The following is a 14988-nucleotide window of genomic DNA, read 5'->3' on the forward strand; positions in this document are numbered from 1 at the left end:
ATAAATAAATTATTATTATTATTAATGCGCACAATATTTTGATACGAGAGAGAAGTGTTCTATGACAGCTAGCGTCACGTCAACAAGTGCGACGTTTTGAATTAAAACAAATTAGTCACGTAGTGATAGGTACATTTGCGTGCTAATTTGTTTTATATGGAAAATAATAAGTCATTTTTTTTTACTAAAACATAGTAAAGTGTGTTATCAGGGCCTTCACTAACTACCCTTAAAGTTTGAGGTTGAATCAAAAATACACGCTGTAGGTATATTATATTTCCTTTGAAGTGTTAAGAATTACCTGAAAGGATTTTAGGATAGGAAAGCAGGGGGTGAAAAATACAGAATGAAATTGTATCCAAGTATTCAGTTTTGATATTTTTATTTAACTGTTTTGGCAATATTTTTGCCTGTGTTATAATTTGCACATAATATTGCGTTTATTTAGGCATATCTAGAAAATGTACATATGATAAGCTACTATGTATAATATTCTAAATAAGTAGAATCATTTTATTATTTTGCGAGCAGTTTTTGAAAATCCGTTTATTTAGGTAGGTACCTACCTATGATTTTTTTTAATTCATATTCTCAATAATATTTTCTGTATCTATCTATACGTTTCATTTATGGGAATCCTCGATTACGTTGGTGTATATTTATCACTTGGGTGGGTACTTAGCAAATATTCAGTTGCATTCATGAAAGCGGAACATATCGTCGTTTTTCAGGTACGAAGATGTTCATTATTGTAATTCAAACTGTCTTTACATTAGTATATATGTTATGGACCAAGTTATTAATAAAGGCATTATGTATAATGCCCGAGCCTTATAAATAATGACAAACTATACCGGGCAAAGTGATAATTATTATCTAAACATCATTATTTATCACATTGGCCGGCAATATGAATATTGCTACATGATAGTTGAGCAATTTGATTACAACTGATTCTTGGCTAGTTGGTCTGATTAATTCAATCGGAAAGTTAGGTGCGACGACGAGCGTGTTAGGTTCAACTGTGACCAAAACTTGCACGAGCCGAGCGAGCGAAGCGGCCGCGGCCGGCGAATGCCAGAATTAAGTTACGATTACCATTAAGATAATTTACTTTACAGATTTTGATAGATGTTTATACATTAATTAAATTTTAAGTAAAAATATAAAAAACAGTAATGAGACGTGTTTTTTACTACTTTGCCCAATAGGGGATAGATATTGTGTATAATGTCCGGGCAATGTAATAAATTTTTATCAAATTGCTATCTCATATTGGTAATTTTTCATAATGCCCGGGCATTCTCAAAAATGACCGATTTATCATTTGGTCCACAACATATATATCTTGTATTTGTCATTTGGAACTTAAAAGCAGTTAGTCTGAACCAGATAATGATTAGACCGCAAGTAGAATAGAATGGAAAGATCTGTCAGTTTCACATACATTTCGATTTCATTTATTTTACCTATATGGAACACTATCACTTCTATTCCCTATCTCATTGCGGTCTATTTATACTTGTCACCCACATTGTTCCGCGTAAGACAAGCGAGAACGGGAACTACAACGAACCCGCTTGCTGTTTTCAACTTTGTAATTAAAATAAGAAGCAGTTAAGTAAGTACCTTGCTGTTTTCAACTTTGTAATTAAAATAAGAAGCAGTTAAGTAAGTACCTACTGTCTTAAAAGCTTCACGAACTCGATTTGTCATTAGGTCACTAAACCTTAAGATGGAATTTTAGTGTAGGTAATAAGTACAATACAATCAAGTGAACGTAAGTTAGCTGTTATTCCTAAAATCAAGTTTTTTATATCGATTGAGCTCTTCGTTAAGATTTTCTCAAATTGACGAGATTTCATTTTTTACACCTGAAAATTATTTATTTTATTTTATTTATCTATATTTAAAAAATACAATAAGGTAAAAATATATATCTGAATTTGCCACTACTACCATAGAATATATATGTTTCCTTTGCCTTTTTCACCAGAGAAAAAAGCTGTCATCATTTTTAATTTGACCAAAATTTGACATTGATATTGGCACTTGACGGATAACGAACGACCGACGTGTTAGTGTTATTATCCAAGCCTTAAGGCCGCCATTGAGGGAATAATAATAATAGTGTTATTATTGATTCAAATGAAATTTTAGCAGTCCGTAGTTGTGTTAGATTATATAGAATACTCAGTAGTTTTAAGTAATCTTTGTAAATCAGTATGTCATGAATTTATGTTCATACGTTCCAATATTTTTCTCACAATAAAGTTAATAAATGAAATACTGGTTATTTTGACAATAATGTAAAAGGAATGAAGTTAATTTAATATTTTTTTAAATTTACACATCGTAGATATTATTACAAAAATAATTAATTGAATATTTGTTTAAATAAGTTGCTTATATTAACTACATGAGAACTGTCAACGCAGAGCTCCCTTGGCGGGAGTGGAAGAAACACGATTTTCATTTGTAATTCTTACTTGAAAAATAATAATGCCATGTTAATGTATGTCTGCAGTTTTAATTAACTAGAAAAGAGTTTTCAGTTGTGATCGAAATGGATAGACCCGAATGGATAGATGTAGTATATACCCCTCCGAAATATACCAAATATTGATTCGTGCCTAATTGCAATAATTATTCATCGAAGGCGCCGGATAAACATTTCGTTCTAAACCGTCAATGTTATGATTATCCGCCGTATCCGTAAGAAAGCCAGGTGTCGTATAATATCTGCAGTACATTATCAGTATCCGTTATTAATAGCCAAAATCGTCGTAGAAGTCTTATATTTTCAGTTTCAGAGCAAGAAAGAACCAAACCGCCTATATGTATGCCAAAGAGTATAAGTACCTATGATGAATGCAAATCACGCCACGCACAACAAAAGTTTGACAACCTCAACGTCAGATTTAAGTCATCACTTTTTTTTAATAGACACTAGACTAAAGTAATGGCTCTATTGTGTGGTAGTTTTGGAGTTATGCCCTTTTAGAATAAGCACATCTGAAAAAAAAAATTAATTAATAATCCTAGTGAAAATTTCAAACTATCAGCGTCTTTCTCTTTCCAAACAGAATACAGAGAATGAATCAAATTTTAGTCTTAGAAATATGAAATCTTGTCAATTGAAGTTTTATCAACGAAGCATCGTAATTAATAGGGTAATAGGTATAATTGATCTTTCATCGGTGACAAGTGGATATGGTTTAAAACAACTTTCTTATTGTACCTAAGAAATATTGGAATCTACTCGTAACAGTGGCGTTTCTATTTGTTCTTTAAGTACTTAAGCTTAAACAATAATTATATTTATGTACATAACAAATCAATTCCGTTGAGCAAATTCTTACCTCACAGCAGGAAGGGGTTCACGAGTCAACTCTCCGACGACACTCCTATTGACACTTTGGAAAATTTACCTCTCTAGGTGTATAATAGTAATAATATAATTAAACTACTATTATACTTACTATACTCAATTTACAACATTTCACAAACATTACGCGATGCAATCAGTAACAGTATTTAAAGCTTATCATACATATATATCGATATAATGATTATTCATTATATATCTCAATATTTTAATCAGTATTTATCAACATATAATATCAATATATTCCAATAACTTTCTTAGAAGTGTTAAATAATTTGAGGTATTTTTTCTTATTCACTACAAAGTGTTATTTTTATTTTACACAGGTAAGGAACCTTAAATGTTTAATAGATATTTGAATAAATATAACATGTTATGATTTTGTAATAAATCAAGCCTTTGCAAAGTGAGTGCGGTAATATATGGGTTTAAATAGATATTAGTTAATTCTAAAAATGTATTGGAAGAAGATTAAACGTTAGGAAAGCTTCATTGTTTAGCAAATGTAACCGAAGATACCCTGGTATATCAATCCTTGGTCTGCGCCTGCACAGGTCCGGCGGCCGCGTCGTGGAAGTGCGCACGGACCTGTACAATCACACACATTTGAACTTGAGTACCATTTTCATGTTACTGTAGAGAGGAATTTCGATTTTTTATACCTATTTAATTAAAACATTAGTTCTGAACCTAGGGGTTATTAGACTACCCCCAAATGGATAAAACTGTGTTGCGTAAGGGGTAACGAACAAGATGCCATCATACATAGTGAAAGTACGCATATTATGTACAAAGCACCTTTGAACTCTGAGTATCAATTTTGCGCAACAATAGCGAAATTTTAATTCATTAAATTTTATGAACAAGATGCCATCTTGTTACCCGAATACCTACCCGACTGCTTTTTTAGAGGTAAAACACATCTGTGAAATTAAAGTCGTGCTAATTTAGCTGACCCTTTTGTGGATGAGAACTTTGCCCGTACCATATTTGATGGCTTGTTTTACTTTAAGCAGCTCATTTGCCATTTTATTTTTTAGGTTTCGCCACTCAGCAGTTTAATGGCACGTTGAACCATCTCCATTTGCGTAGGAACTGCGTAGGTCATGCCGCAAATCTTTCAAAAGTATGTTAGGTCTGCGAATACCTATCCAGGATAACTTACGGCATTATATTAGCTAAGATGCAATACCTCTTAACAACTATCTATTTAGTGCCAATCAATCAACCAAACCCTTAGAAACCATTCCACCTGGACTTAAGGGGACAATGAAACAGTGTGACAATAAACTGAGCCATCTATCAAAGTTGATCGAAAACAACGCAGTATAGTATTGCAAGAAATAAAATGTTACCTGCAGATTTAAAGCCAGATCAAGCACGATGTGTGTTAATGTGGGATGGTCTAATATTTCGTCGGGCAACGGCGGCGACGCCCGCGTCTGCTGCGAGCGCGCCCGGAACGCTCGGTGCAGGCGCAGCGTCACCTCGCAGAACACGAAACGCAGCAGCAGCAGCCGCAAGTAGTCGTCGCCCATGAACATGATGTACATCACATCTGAACAAAATTCACAAAGTTAACGTGGGTCATTTTTCGCACCCCGCTTTGACGATGATGATATGGTGACGAATCGTCTTTGGTTTTCGTGGAGTGTCCCAACTCCCGATCGTGTGACTAAAATATTTTTAACTTTTTATCTTCTAGTAATTGTATTGTATTGTATTGTAAAACTCTTTATTGTACGTAAACAGACATTAAATTAACAGATAACAAAGATGTACCAACGCGAACTTATCCCTTAAAGCCTTACTTCAAACATTTGTCTTACCTACTTTAAAAAATTGTATTAAAGCTCAATGAGTTGTCCGTCTAAAAAGCAGCTGGTCTAAGTTGAAAATAGTTTACGCAGTATTTTAAGCACTGTTTGGTTTATAATTTAGGCCTAGTATCCACGTATACCACACGTCATTATTCACTCAGCATAGTTAGTCTATTGACGCTAGTGTGCAACTTGCTTGCATCATACGTAGATTTTTTATAAACTTTCGGCTAGTAGGCTTTAGGACCCATTAGAATTATATGCGAACAATGTGCACTTAGAAGTCTGTTTTGTTAAAAATATATATAAATAACAATTATACCGATGCGACTTCTGGTCACTATCTGCGACGCTTCTGCCATAAATGTGTCCACGTAGCCCTGAGCGCGGTCCCAATGAACCAAAGACATGTTGTGTATATCACAAATATACGCGAAGGCCGTTAATGGTGTGGTGAGGAAGATAGTGAAGAGACTGCCCTGGTGTTTGTTTTCTGTGAATAAACACTACATATAATAAACTAGCCTAGTAGGTGCCTATTGCGCATAACATAAATATACCTATCGGATCTGTTTTGTATTGCATTGATTCAAGAACATTGTTTGAATCGATGATAAAGAGTACCTACAAATGTTATGAACTAACCTTGAAACGGTTGTGGTACATCCAAAGGTGACATCAAAATGACAAGGGGCTGCCCAAAGTGGCGCGGAATGTGTTGAAACACGTAAGAGTTGTCCGAGTCGATGATGATGAAGAGCGGGCGCCGTGTGAACGGGTACAGGTCACCCGGGTGCAGGCACTGCTGCTCCTTGTATTTGAGAGTGGAAGCACTTGGGGCAGCGCCTTTAAGGTCCTTCACACAATCCCTATGGATATCACTCCTGGATGTAGTTATCAGGCCACCAACCTCATAACCCACTGAAAGAGAAAATTTGTTTTGTTAAATGAACTCTGACACTAGAGCTACTTTTTTAATGTTTATATTATATTTTGCTTACTGTCTTCTGAATGTTTGGGAGGTTGCACAATCTGCCCGTCAGCCGAAATGTACAGAAGTAAAGCGCCGCTCGGGGGTAGGTCGTTGCAACCGCTAGCGAGGTACACTAACACTTGACTAGGAGAGGGCTTGAACAAGAGGAATTTGTGAGGACTGTCGCGCCGAGGTCCATTTTCTAAATTGTAACCTAAAACAATTTTATTATAAATAACATAACAATTCTGTGGAAAAGTATTTCTACGTGCTTGCATATATTTTGCATTGACTTAGGCGCGTTATTACTTTTACTTGAAACTCGCTAAGCTTGAATTTAAGCTTAAATTGCGTAAATTAGGGCGCATATAAAATAAACATTCACAGAATAAATAAAATCATACATATTTTACAGAGTTTATCAACAGGGACGCACGTCAATTCGCAAGATTTTTTAATTGCAACCAAATACCAAATTCGCTTATGCTATTGTTCACATGACAGTTTACATTATTGATGAGCACTAGCAGTGTTTTAGTTGATATGATTAGATAATGGCTGACGCCCAGGCACCCATATCTTTTAATAATTTTATCTTACCTTTATTAGTAGGAATAGTAGGGTTGGATATGAACCGTTGCCGCGGAGAGTCGTCGTACATGTGCTGCGGCTCGCCGGACGGCTCCCTTTCTAGGGTTTGGAGCATTCGGAACATATCTATAGTTAGTTCGGAAAACTTTGCTTGCAGTGAGCTACTGCCAATTATCAGTACTTCTTGTAGGGATAAAGTCATCTGTGGGGATCTCTCGACCGGTGGCGTTATGAGACTGCTCAGCCTAAAATTAGGTTGATATTAATTATCAATAATCTGAGTAACATTGCCATTACACATACTCGTACATTATAGTTTTAAAACTGTGTCCTCACCTGTGAGAAAGGATTACAGGATGATTGTCGGGATGTATAACAGTTATTACAGGCTCCGCCTGTATGAAGGCCTTGACTTCGTCAACGACAACCGTCCATTCCATTTGGTCGTCAGGGTCATACGTGTTCCCATATTCAATTATTTGTCTATCTAACTCCTTAATCAATTCACGAACTAATTTAATTTTTTTAAGAAGCAAACACACTACAATAAACCTTGCGTAATATCTTAACTTCTTCACCATTAATTCGCATTTATCTTCTTTACATGCTTTCGTGTAATAGCACCGACCCCGAATAGCATAGTAAAATGAAAAGGCTTCATTGAGGTAAGCGGTCTCGCTAGTCCTCAAGCTGCAAAGATTACAATATTATTTAGTACCTTACTTATTTAAGTGATACAGAAAAATAAAAATTATTATCCATTAAATTAAAATTAACGAATAATTTCTTACTAGAAGTGGTAATATAGTTGGCCAATTTTAGATGCAATTTCACCTATTTGCCATCGTTTAAGACCATATTTGCTATCTAAAAGTGTTGCAGGCTTCCAGGTTGGACCAAAATGCGAGTGCCACTGAAATCGGTAATTGAGTTAAATTTTCTTTGAAGCCCTAATATATGAGTAAGATACTGCAAGTTTTCTTTTTATACTAGGAACATTCATTAAAAGTCTTCGATCGGGCAGTATAAAAATTAACGAATAATTTCTTACTAGAAGTGGTAATATAGTTGGCCAATTTTAGATGCAATTTCACCTATTTGCCATCGTTTAAGACCATATTTGCTATCTAAAATAGCCCTGTGTTGCTGTTGGAACTTCCAGAGTTTCGTATATACATCAAACGTTCTACCAAAATGCGAGTGCCACTGTTTATGACCATATTGCGGTAATTCCCTGAAAAAATAAAATGATATTTAAGACTGAGAATCAATCTGAGCGCTTCCTAAAAATCTTATATGAGATAAGATAAATTGCATAATCCTTTGTGTAGGTATAGTACCTACATGTTAGAAATATTTTCACGGCCCCCGTTGTTAAAATTATAAACTTTATCACAACGCAAGCGTTTTGTTCTTACCTTAAACCATTAAAAAGTTGTTTAGACTTTTCAAGAAGATGACAGAATTCTATGATGACCTTTCTTCCATGGTCATCTAAAGAGGAATTCATTGCAATATTCGCAACCATTCGCTCGCGACCAAAAAAAAGTGGATTATCAGATCTATGTCGGGCCAAAAACCACCTAAAAAGTCTCAAGTAATTAAAAAAAAAAACTAATTCTTATATTTAATAATTTAAGCGTTATTTATTCTCATCTCATCAACTGCGATGTTGGTTGGTCCGAAAAATCTGCAGGAATATACAAAGTTCGAAGTGATTTATCGCCCAGATCGCTGTCAGTTGCTATCAGTTTCACATAGGTATATCGTTAAAATCCTTGTTTAATTTGCAGATTTGGTTGGCTCGTAGATACAGATACTTAAGAAGAAAAACGTTCTTTTATCTGTTTCAATTCAATAAAATTCCGTGGCCACTTATTTGACCCAACATCTTCTTTTATAGGCAGTGCTAATGTATCTAGGAGTTTTCTTGTACTTATAGTAGGTGTCTACAGATTAAGAACTTTATAGATATTTTCGCTTTATTTTTCTTAGGTCTGTTTTCTCTTGAAACTTGAATAGCCTCTTGCTTCAATGAAGTAATTTCTGGTGGCGTATTTTTTGTACGCTTAGTTTTATGTGTAGATTTTCGTCAAGGAGTTGCATCATAGTCAAATTTTATGTCCCTATCACTCGATTTTGCTCGCCCGAAAGCTTTATAGATATTTGGCTCCTCCGAAACAGTCCCATTTCCCAAATCATAAATTTCTTTACTCGGTTGGGTGCAAACGGCACTGAAAAAGATAAAAAAACGTGCTTAATAATATTTAAATATTCCTAACTGGACAATAAAAGTTTGATTTCCGACTTAAAAATAACCTTATTTTAAGATTTCTTGTATCAAAAGAAACACTAAAATTAATTTCTTTCGGGGTGAGGTGTCAAGGTGTAAATCACTTCTAGACCTATTTCCATCTTGATGTCCGTGCCGTTTTTCTTTTCTATTGCGACAGTACAGTACCTAGGTACGGTCAAGGGCATATACGTTACCAAGACGTCAAAAATATCTATACACCTTAGTGCCACTAAACATAAGGTCGATGTATACCTACATATTTTGACGCTATGGCTGTATATATATTTTTGCATTCGACTGTACCTGAGATTGGATTGTGCCCTGCTTTTGATCGTTTTATTTTACACCTGGGTGCCAAGAATTAGAAAAAATAACGGGAGCACTTACTGGAAAAATGGCTCTACCACTACCAGCATTTAAAACAACAACACATGTGTATTTTTTAATAATTAAATGCCTTACTACCTACCTGTTCATATTGAACGAACCCCACTTGGTAGCAAAAACTCACGTTATCATAATCTCTTCAAGCGTTATTTTAAAACATATTTAATAAGTAGGTACAGCCGTACTTAATCATTTGCATTTGCGCTAGCACTACTCAGCATTGTAAAATTCGCTTGATGGAGACATTTTCTTTATTTGTTACAGTCTTCCCTTACAAAAAAAATATAAAAAATCTAAAGACAAAAATGACTGCTACATAAATATTTCCATATAAGTATTTATACTCGTAGTCTTTTACGAACTTTGGTTTCTGGGTTTAAACAATACGAAAAACGTATTTAATGAAACAAATCCGGATGTCTTAAATCAAGTTTAGCTCGACATGTTTCGGGCCAATTCTAGCCCTCCTTCCAGGAGCAACGAGATTCGGTGGCTGCTGCCGCTTTGCTCGCGCGACTACCCGATGAAACTAATGTAGGTAGTATGATTATTATACGAATACGGATTTGTTTCATTAAATATGAGCGAGTTTCACGGTAGCTTCATGTTTAACAAAAAATGTACTTTAAAATCAAATTTATTTTGCGACAAAATAACTTTTGTAGCACATTCTTCTTCGTTAGGTACGAAGGGCTGTTTAGACCAAAAGAAGATTAAAACCATGAATGAATGAATGAATGATTTGTTTATTCACAGAAACATGTGATAGCTTAGGATCTTACATTACAACAATAATTAGGTATTTCCATGGTATTTCCCATAACATGTTAGCCGCTTCCTTACCCGGGGCCCACCTGACAAGTTCACCTGGGTGGACTATGGGCACTTGTTCTGACCCTTAGTACACCTGGGTCTGGGTGGACTACGGATACTGACGCAGACCCGTGGTTCACCTGGCAGGACTACGGATACTACTGATACTAAGCCCACTGGTGGGTCCACGGGTATTTTTTTCTCGTACAAAAAGTGAAACATTTTCGCTTATATAGGCAAACAATCCTTTAATAAAGAATTATCCGTAATATTACCGTAATATTTTTATGTGTTTTATACTTTGTATTATTTCAAGCTGTTTTCCTAAAATAAATAAATAAATAATTTATTAATTTATTCGAGAGCTGTAAAACTATCAGCAGACATAGGAACTACCTACGTGGCAAAATTTTGTGACAGGTAAGGAAGGAGTGAGCCTTCCCGACCTGCGGTCCACCTGACATGTTCACCTGGGTGGACTTGTCAGGTGGACTACGGATCACAACATTTTTCAAAGTAGCAATAGACCACAGTTCGAGTGAACTGTGGTTAATAAGATTGATGCCGGTGCACAGATACCAGGGTTCGGAACAAGTGCCCTTATAGTCCACCCAGGTGAACTTTGTCAGGTGGACCCTGGGTAAGGAAGGGTTTAGCCAAGGCAGGCATGTGAAAAGTAATTTCAGCGAGTTAATCGCTCAGTATAATATATAAAATAGTTTGACATAATATAGTATTTTAATGTTATTTAATATGGTACAAATCAATAGTTTATAAGTAAAATTTGCATGCTTGTTTAAGTAAAATGTACGCACTCAAAAACGCTTCTCCAACTGTATTTACTACTACATTTTCGCAAATAAATATTCTTATTCTTATTCTTATTCTTAAAAATTAATTCCTATTTCCCTTGGTCACGGTATCACGCGTGAACGGCTGGACTGGTTTCGCTTTTTTTTTGTTGTGTTTGCTATTGTCAGGAGAAGGTCCTTATAAAAGAAGATTTAGAAAATTAAAAAAAAACTACACCGGGGGCGAAGCCGCGGGCACCAGCTAGTTCGAAATAATTTTCTTCGATTAAAATATTAAAAAAAGAACAATCCCACATTACAATTAAATTTAAATTTATAATTAATTACATCAAATTACAAAATGATAAAATGGTCATGGAAATAAAAATAATCAATAAAAATGAAAAAAAAATTCAATTGCAATTTATTAAAACTATATAAATTAAATGTCCAAGTTAAATCTTAGAATTTATGCTTTAAAAATTCGTATACGCCGTAAAAACAAAATTTGTACAATTTCATGCAGGTGCACGAGTTTTTCTTTTTATTTATTGTAAACGACATTTTTTGTTTCTTTATTTGCATTATACGAAACTATCTTATAGTTATACATGGAAGGCTCCGATGGAAGGTCATTGTTCTTAGAATACCTTAATGGAGCTGAATGGTTTGGCTTACTCCTCAACTATATTTTAAGTACTGTAAGACAAGCGTTGTACACAAGCAAGGTTAGAAAAAATACTTACAGGGTTTTTTACCTATAATCCAACTCAAATTAATTCGTTATTAATTCGTTTGCTAGCTAGCTAAACGCAGCCAAATCACAACAATTGTTTTTTTGTCTGGATATTATTTTATTTTGTTATTCGCTGGGCGCGCGATGACAGCGCCAACTAGCGGAGACAATTACGGCGGACTTTGCACGGACGTCCAGTTTTGCAGCATCGGTTTTATACTGGATACCGCAAAAATCATACACCTGTGTTCACACACAGAAGTTTGCATCCTGTTTTTACGGGATAGCATGCCGCGATAGCACCGTATCCAGTAAAAAACCGTATGCAGGATGCTAGTGGGAACACCCATTAAATTATGTACCTACATAACTAAACTGGATACCGTTTTTACTGGATGCAGTCGTCCGGTTTGTAGTGGCAAAACCGTACAGCACTTGGATCGGATTTTTGCGATATCCGGCAAACCGAATGCTCTTGTGAATGTTACCACAGTAGCACGTATACTACTAAACGTGATCCTGCAAAAAACCGAATCCGCAAAAAACGGCACGTTGCCGTGGGAAAGGGCTCTAAGGAAACAAACAAATAATTTCAATGAAATATCATAATTAACATATATTCTACTCGATCATGTAAATCTATAGTGTCGATAATAACGCTGACCTTTTTTATTTCCCGTCTAAAGTGGCACAATCAATTAATTTCAGGACACGGACTTTCTCATGACTGTTTTCACGAGAAGTAATAAAATAAACAAATTTAATCGAATAGCGCATTTCATATACTTATATTGAAGACGATTATTTATGGCTGTAGTTGGTCGTTAGTAATGCAGACTTTTTAAACTGGATTCCGACCACACTTATACGACATCGCGACATTAAGTAGTTTTGGCTCAATATGTGGGGCAAGATGTAAAAGAAAATAAAAATGTGAAGATCATAAATTCATAATGAGCCACACCATTAAAGCTCGTGTAATTCGTCAAACTTCAGTGACATCGACCGACGCGATACAAAACATCTTTCTTGTGGAAATTTATAGAATTTGTGATTACTTTTTTTGCCAATGTAGGTACGCAGTAGATTTCGTGGCGCATATTTATTTATTTTTGCTCAATAATGCACGAATACGTAAATTTCACTAGTAAATAGTGACAGTTGGCCCGCTGAAAAGTTCCTTGTTTGGCCACGGCGCGCGCTGCGATCGATTCGTGGTTCCCCCACCTCCTATTTTGCACCTAGCGAATTTAGCTCCGCTTTTCAAACGAAAAAGAAAGTAGAAAACGTCCCTGCTATTTGATTAGGTACGTCTTTCTTTACCTCGTTTTTTTTTACAGAATTTATCAAATGCATATTGCGTGACGAAATACTGGCCACCCTCGTCAACTTCACGGCATAATGTCAGATGACTGCGCTTGATATCGATTTAATGGCTGCGGGGAATGCGTCATTATGTTAGCCCACGTACCTTTATTTCCCAGTTAAATAACGGTGGGCAATCCTATACTTTCAGCACTATGTATATTTTATCACTTTTTAAGGCACAATCTTGGTTTGGTTCTTAGGTCGGAACAGAAACCAACGGATCTAGTGACACCGCGTGACCGCTTACACAAGGGGTGAGTTAGTGATGGGGGACTCAGGGGTTGGTGAGGGGAAAGCTTGAAACCGAAACTAGATATTCAGCGTCAGTTGAACGGGTTTCTCGTGATACTAGTATGTTAGTTGAAATAAAAAAAGTGCAATTTCAAATTTAGGGTGACTGATTATTGTACTGTTAAAGTTTATTTTGGTTAATTAATGTTTGAAATAAACATAGGTACCGAGAAGTGTGCTCAGAAAGCTATTTAGTAGTACGGTAGATTTTTTTGGCGACGCTGATTCGGTGAGGGTTAAAGTGCGCTGAGAGATCTTTATAGAATCAGGGCGCGCTTAGCCTCTACGACCCCAAAGGTCACACCCTCCTCAAGAATGAAACAAGCTCCAAAGGACCTGTTGATGTCTTCCGCTGATGCAAAGCCAGCTGCATTTTGAGTTGGTGCAATGGTAACCACATAAGCAGGGTTTCAAAATTAGGGTCACCTATCTACAAAGAAACCTGTAGGTTTTATTTCAGTCTGAATATAGTTCTCAATGTAGGTACTTTTGGCAACTGAAATGTCAACAGTTGACACCGATTGGCCTAATCCCAAAGTTAGCAAAGCTTTTTAATAAGTGTACCTACTAGGCAACGGATAAACATACCTAAATACTTATATAGATAAATACATTCTTAAATACATATGAAACATCAAAGTCCAAGTCTGGATTGCAAAAATTGAAATTATTCATACACACACACATATCTACTCCGACCAGGGGTCGAACCCGGGACTTTAAGCATCACATTCAGGTTTTCTAACCACTCGGCTATCCGTCGTCAAATAAATCCTATATCTAATATTAATAAAAAAAATGTGATCTCTAACGCGGTTCTGTGTCATCACCGCAAACAGATTGAAGGAACGCGCCCATCACTAATGAAAACGCATGGATCTTGAGTGCGCATGCGTAACCCTAATCGGCCTCGCCCCTCTCACTTTGATCCCTCAATGGGTGATGTCATATACGCAAGAAAAGGGTAAAACTCTCCACAGCATTGGTTAAAAATAAAGTGCAAAGATGCAACGAGATAGCCATATTTAGGTATACAGATAGTTTTTTATATTTCGATTTTAAGGTTAGCGCGTATACTCACACGTACAATCGTAGTAAAGTAGTAAACAAACGGCGCAACTTGCCCTTTCACCGTAATCGATCGTTCCTCGAACTCGGGTCAGGATGCATTTAAGGGACCCGCGCTGCGTCACCTGCAAAGGTAATACCTCTATCAGGCTACGGCGTCATCTTGGGTACCTAGCCTACTGTACCGCCTTCTCCTGACCACTTTCATAATTTACTCCCTAGGCAGTCACTACAAGTAAGTCACGCATAAATAAATACCTTCCTCATAATTATTTTTGTAAGTACAATATTATGAAAAACTACAATTTAAATTTATCACAATGATAATGGAATTCTAGAAAACTCTGAACCCGACTTTCTTTAAAAAAAATGGTAAAAACTAAAAAGGGAAAACCAGTCTACTTAGTTCATGAGAAGTTGTACCTCGGCCTTAGACCTCGGCCCTAGTTTTACCACGCAGAGTCGT

The 14988-nt window shown here is 36.0% G+C and overlaps 1 protein-coding gene across 1 annotated transcript; it reads right to left on the minus strand.

Moving 5' to 3' along the window:
* Nucleotides 1-365: 365 nt before the first annotated feature.
* On the minus strand, nucleotides 366-13409 carry LOC141432681 (protein SCAI). The gene is made up of 11 exons (XM_074094390.1): nucleotides 13267-13409; nucleotides 8191-9006; nucleotides 7824-8006; nucleotides 7109-7462; nucleotides 6782-7017; nucleotides 6210-6395; nucleotides 5854-6129; nucleotides 5531-5701; nucleotides 4744-4946; nucleotides 1630-3976; nucleotides 366-1579 (listed from the first exon to the last, which is right to left on the minus strand). Exons 2-10 carry the CDS (start codon nucleotides 8298-8300, stop codon nucleotides 3917-3919), a joined length of 1779 nt encoding a protein of 592 aa, XP_073950491.1. The 5' UTR covers nucleotides 8301-9006; nucleotides 13267-13409; the 3' UTR covers nucleotides 366-1579; nucleotides 1630-3916.
* Between the last annotated feature and the right edge of the window lie 1579 nt (nucleotides 13410-14988).

This window comes from Choristoneura fumiferana, chromosome Z (assembly GCF_025370935.1).
Source record: "Choristoneura fumiferana chromosome Z, NRCan_CFum_1, whole genome shotgun sequence".
Lineage (NCBI taxonomy): Eukaryota > Metazoa > Arthropoda > Insecta > Lepidoptera > Tortricidae > Choristoneura > Choristoneura fumiferana.

Coding starts and splice junctions, on each gene's coding strand:
- LOC141432681 (XM_074094390.1), bottom strand. CDS start 8,300: ATGGTTGCGAATATTGCAATGAATTCCTCTTTAGATGACCATGGAAGA. Junction 7,463..7,823: donor CAACTATATTACCACTTCTA/GTAAGAAATTAT, acceptor TAATCTTTGCAG/CTTGAGGACTAGCGAGACCG. Junction 6,130..6,209: donor TCCCAAACATTCAGAAGACA/GTAAGCAAAATA, acceptor TTTCTCTTTCAG/TGGGTTATGAGGTTGGTGGC.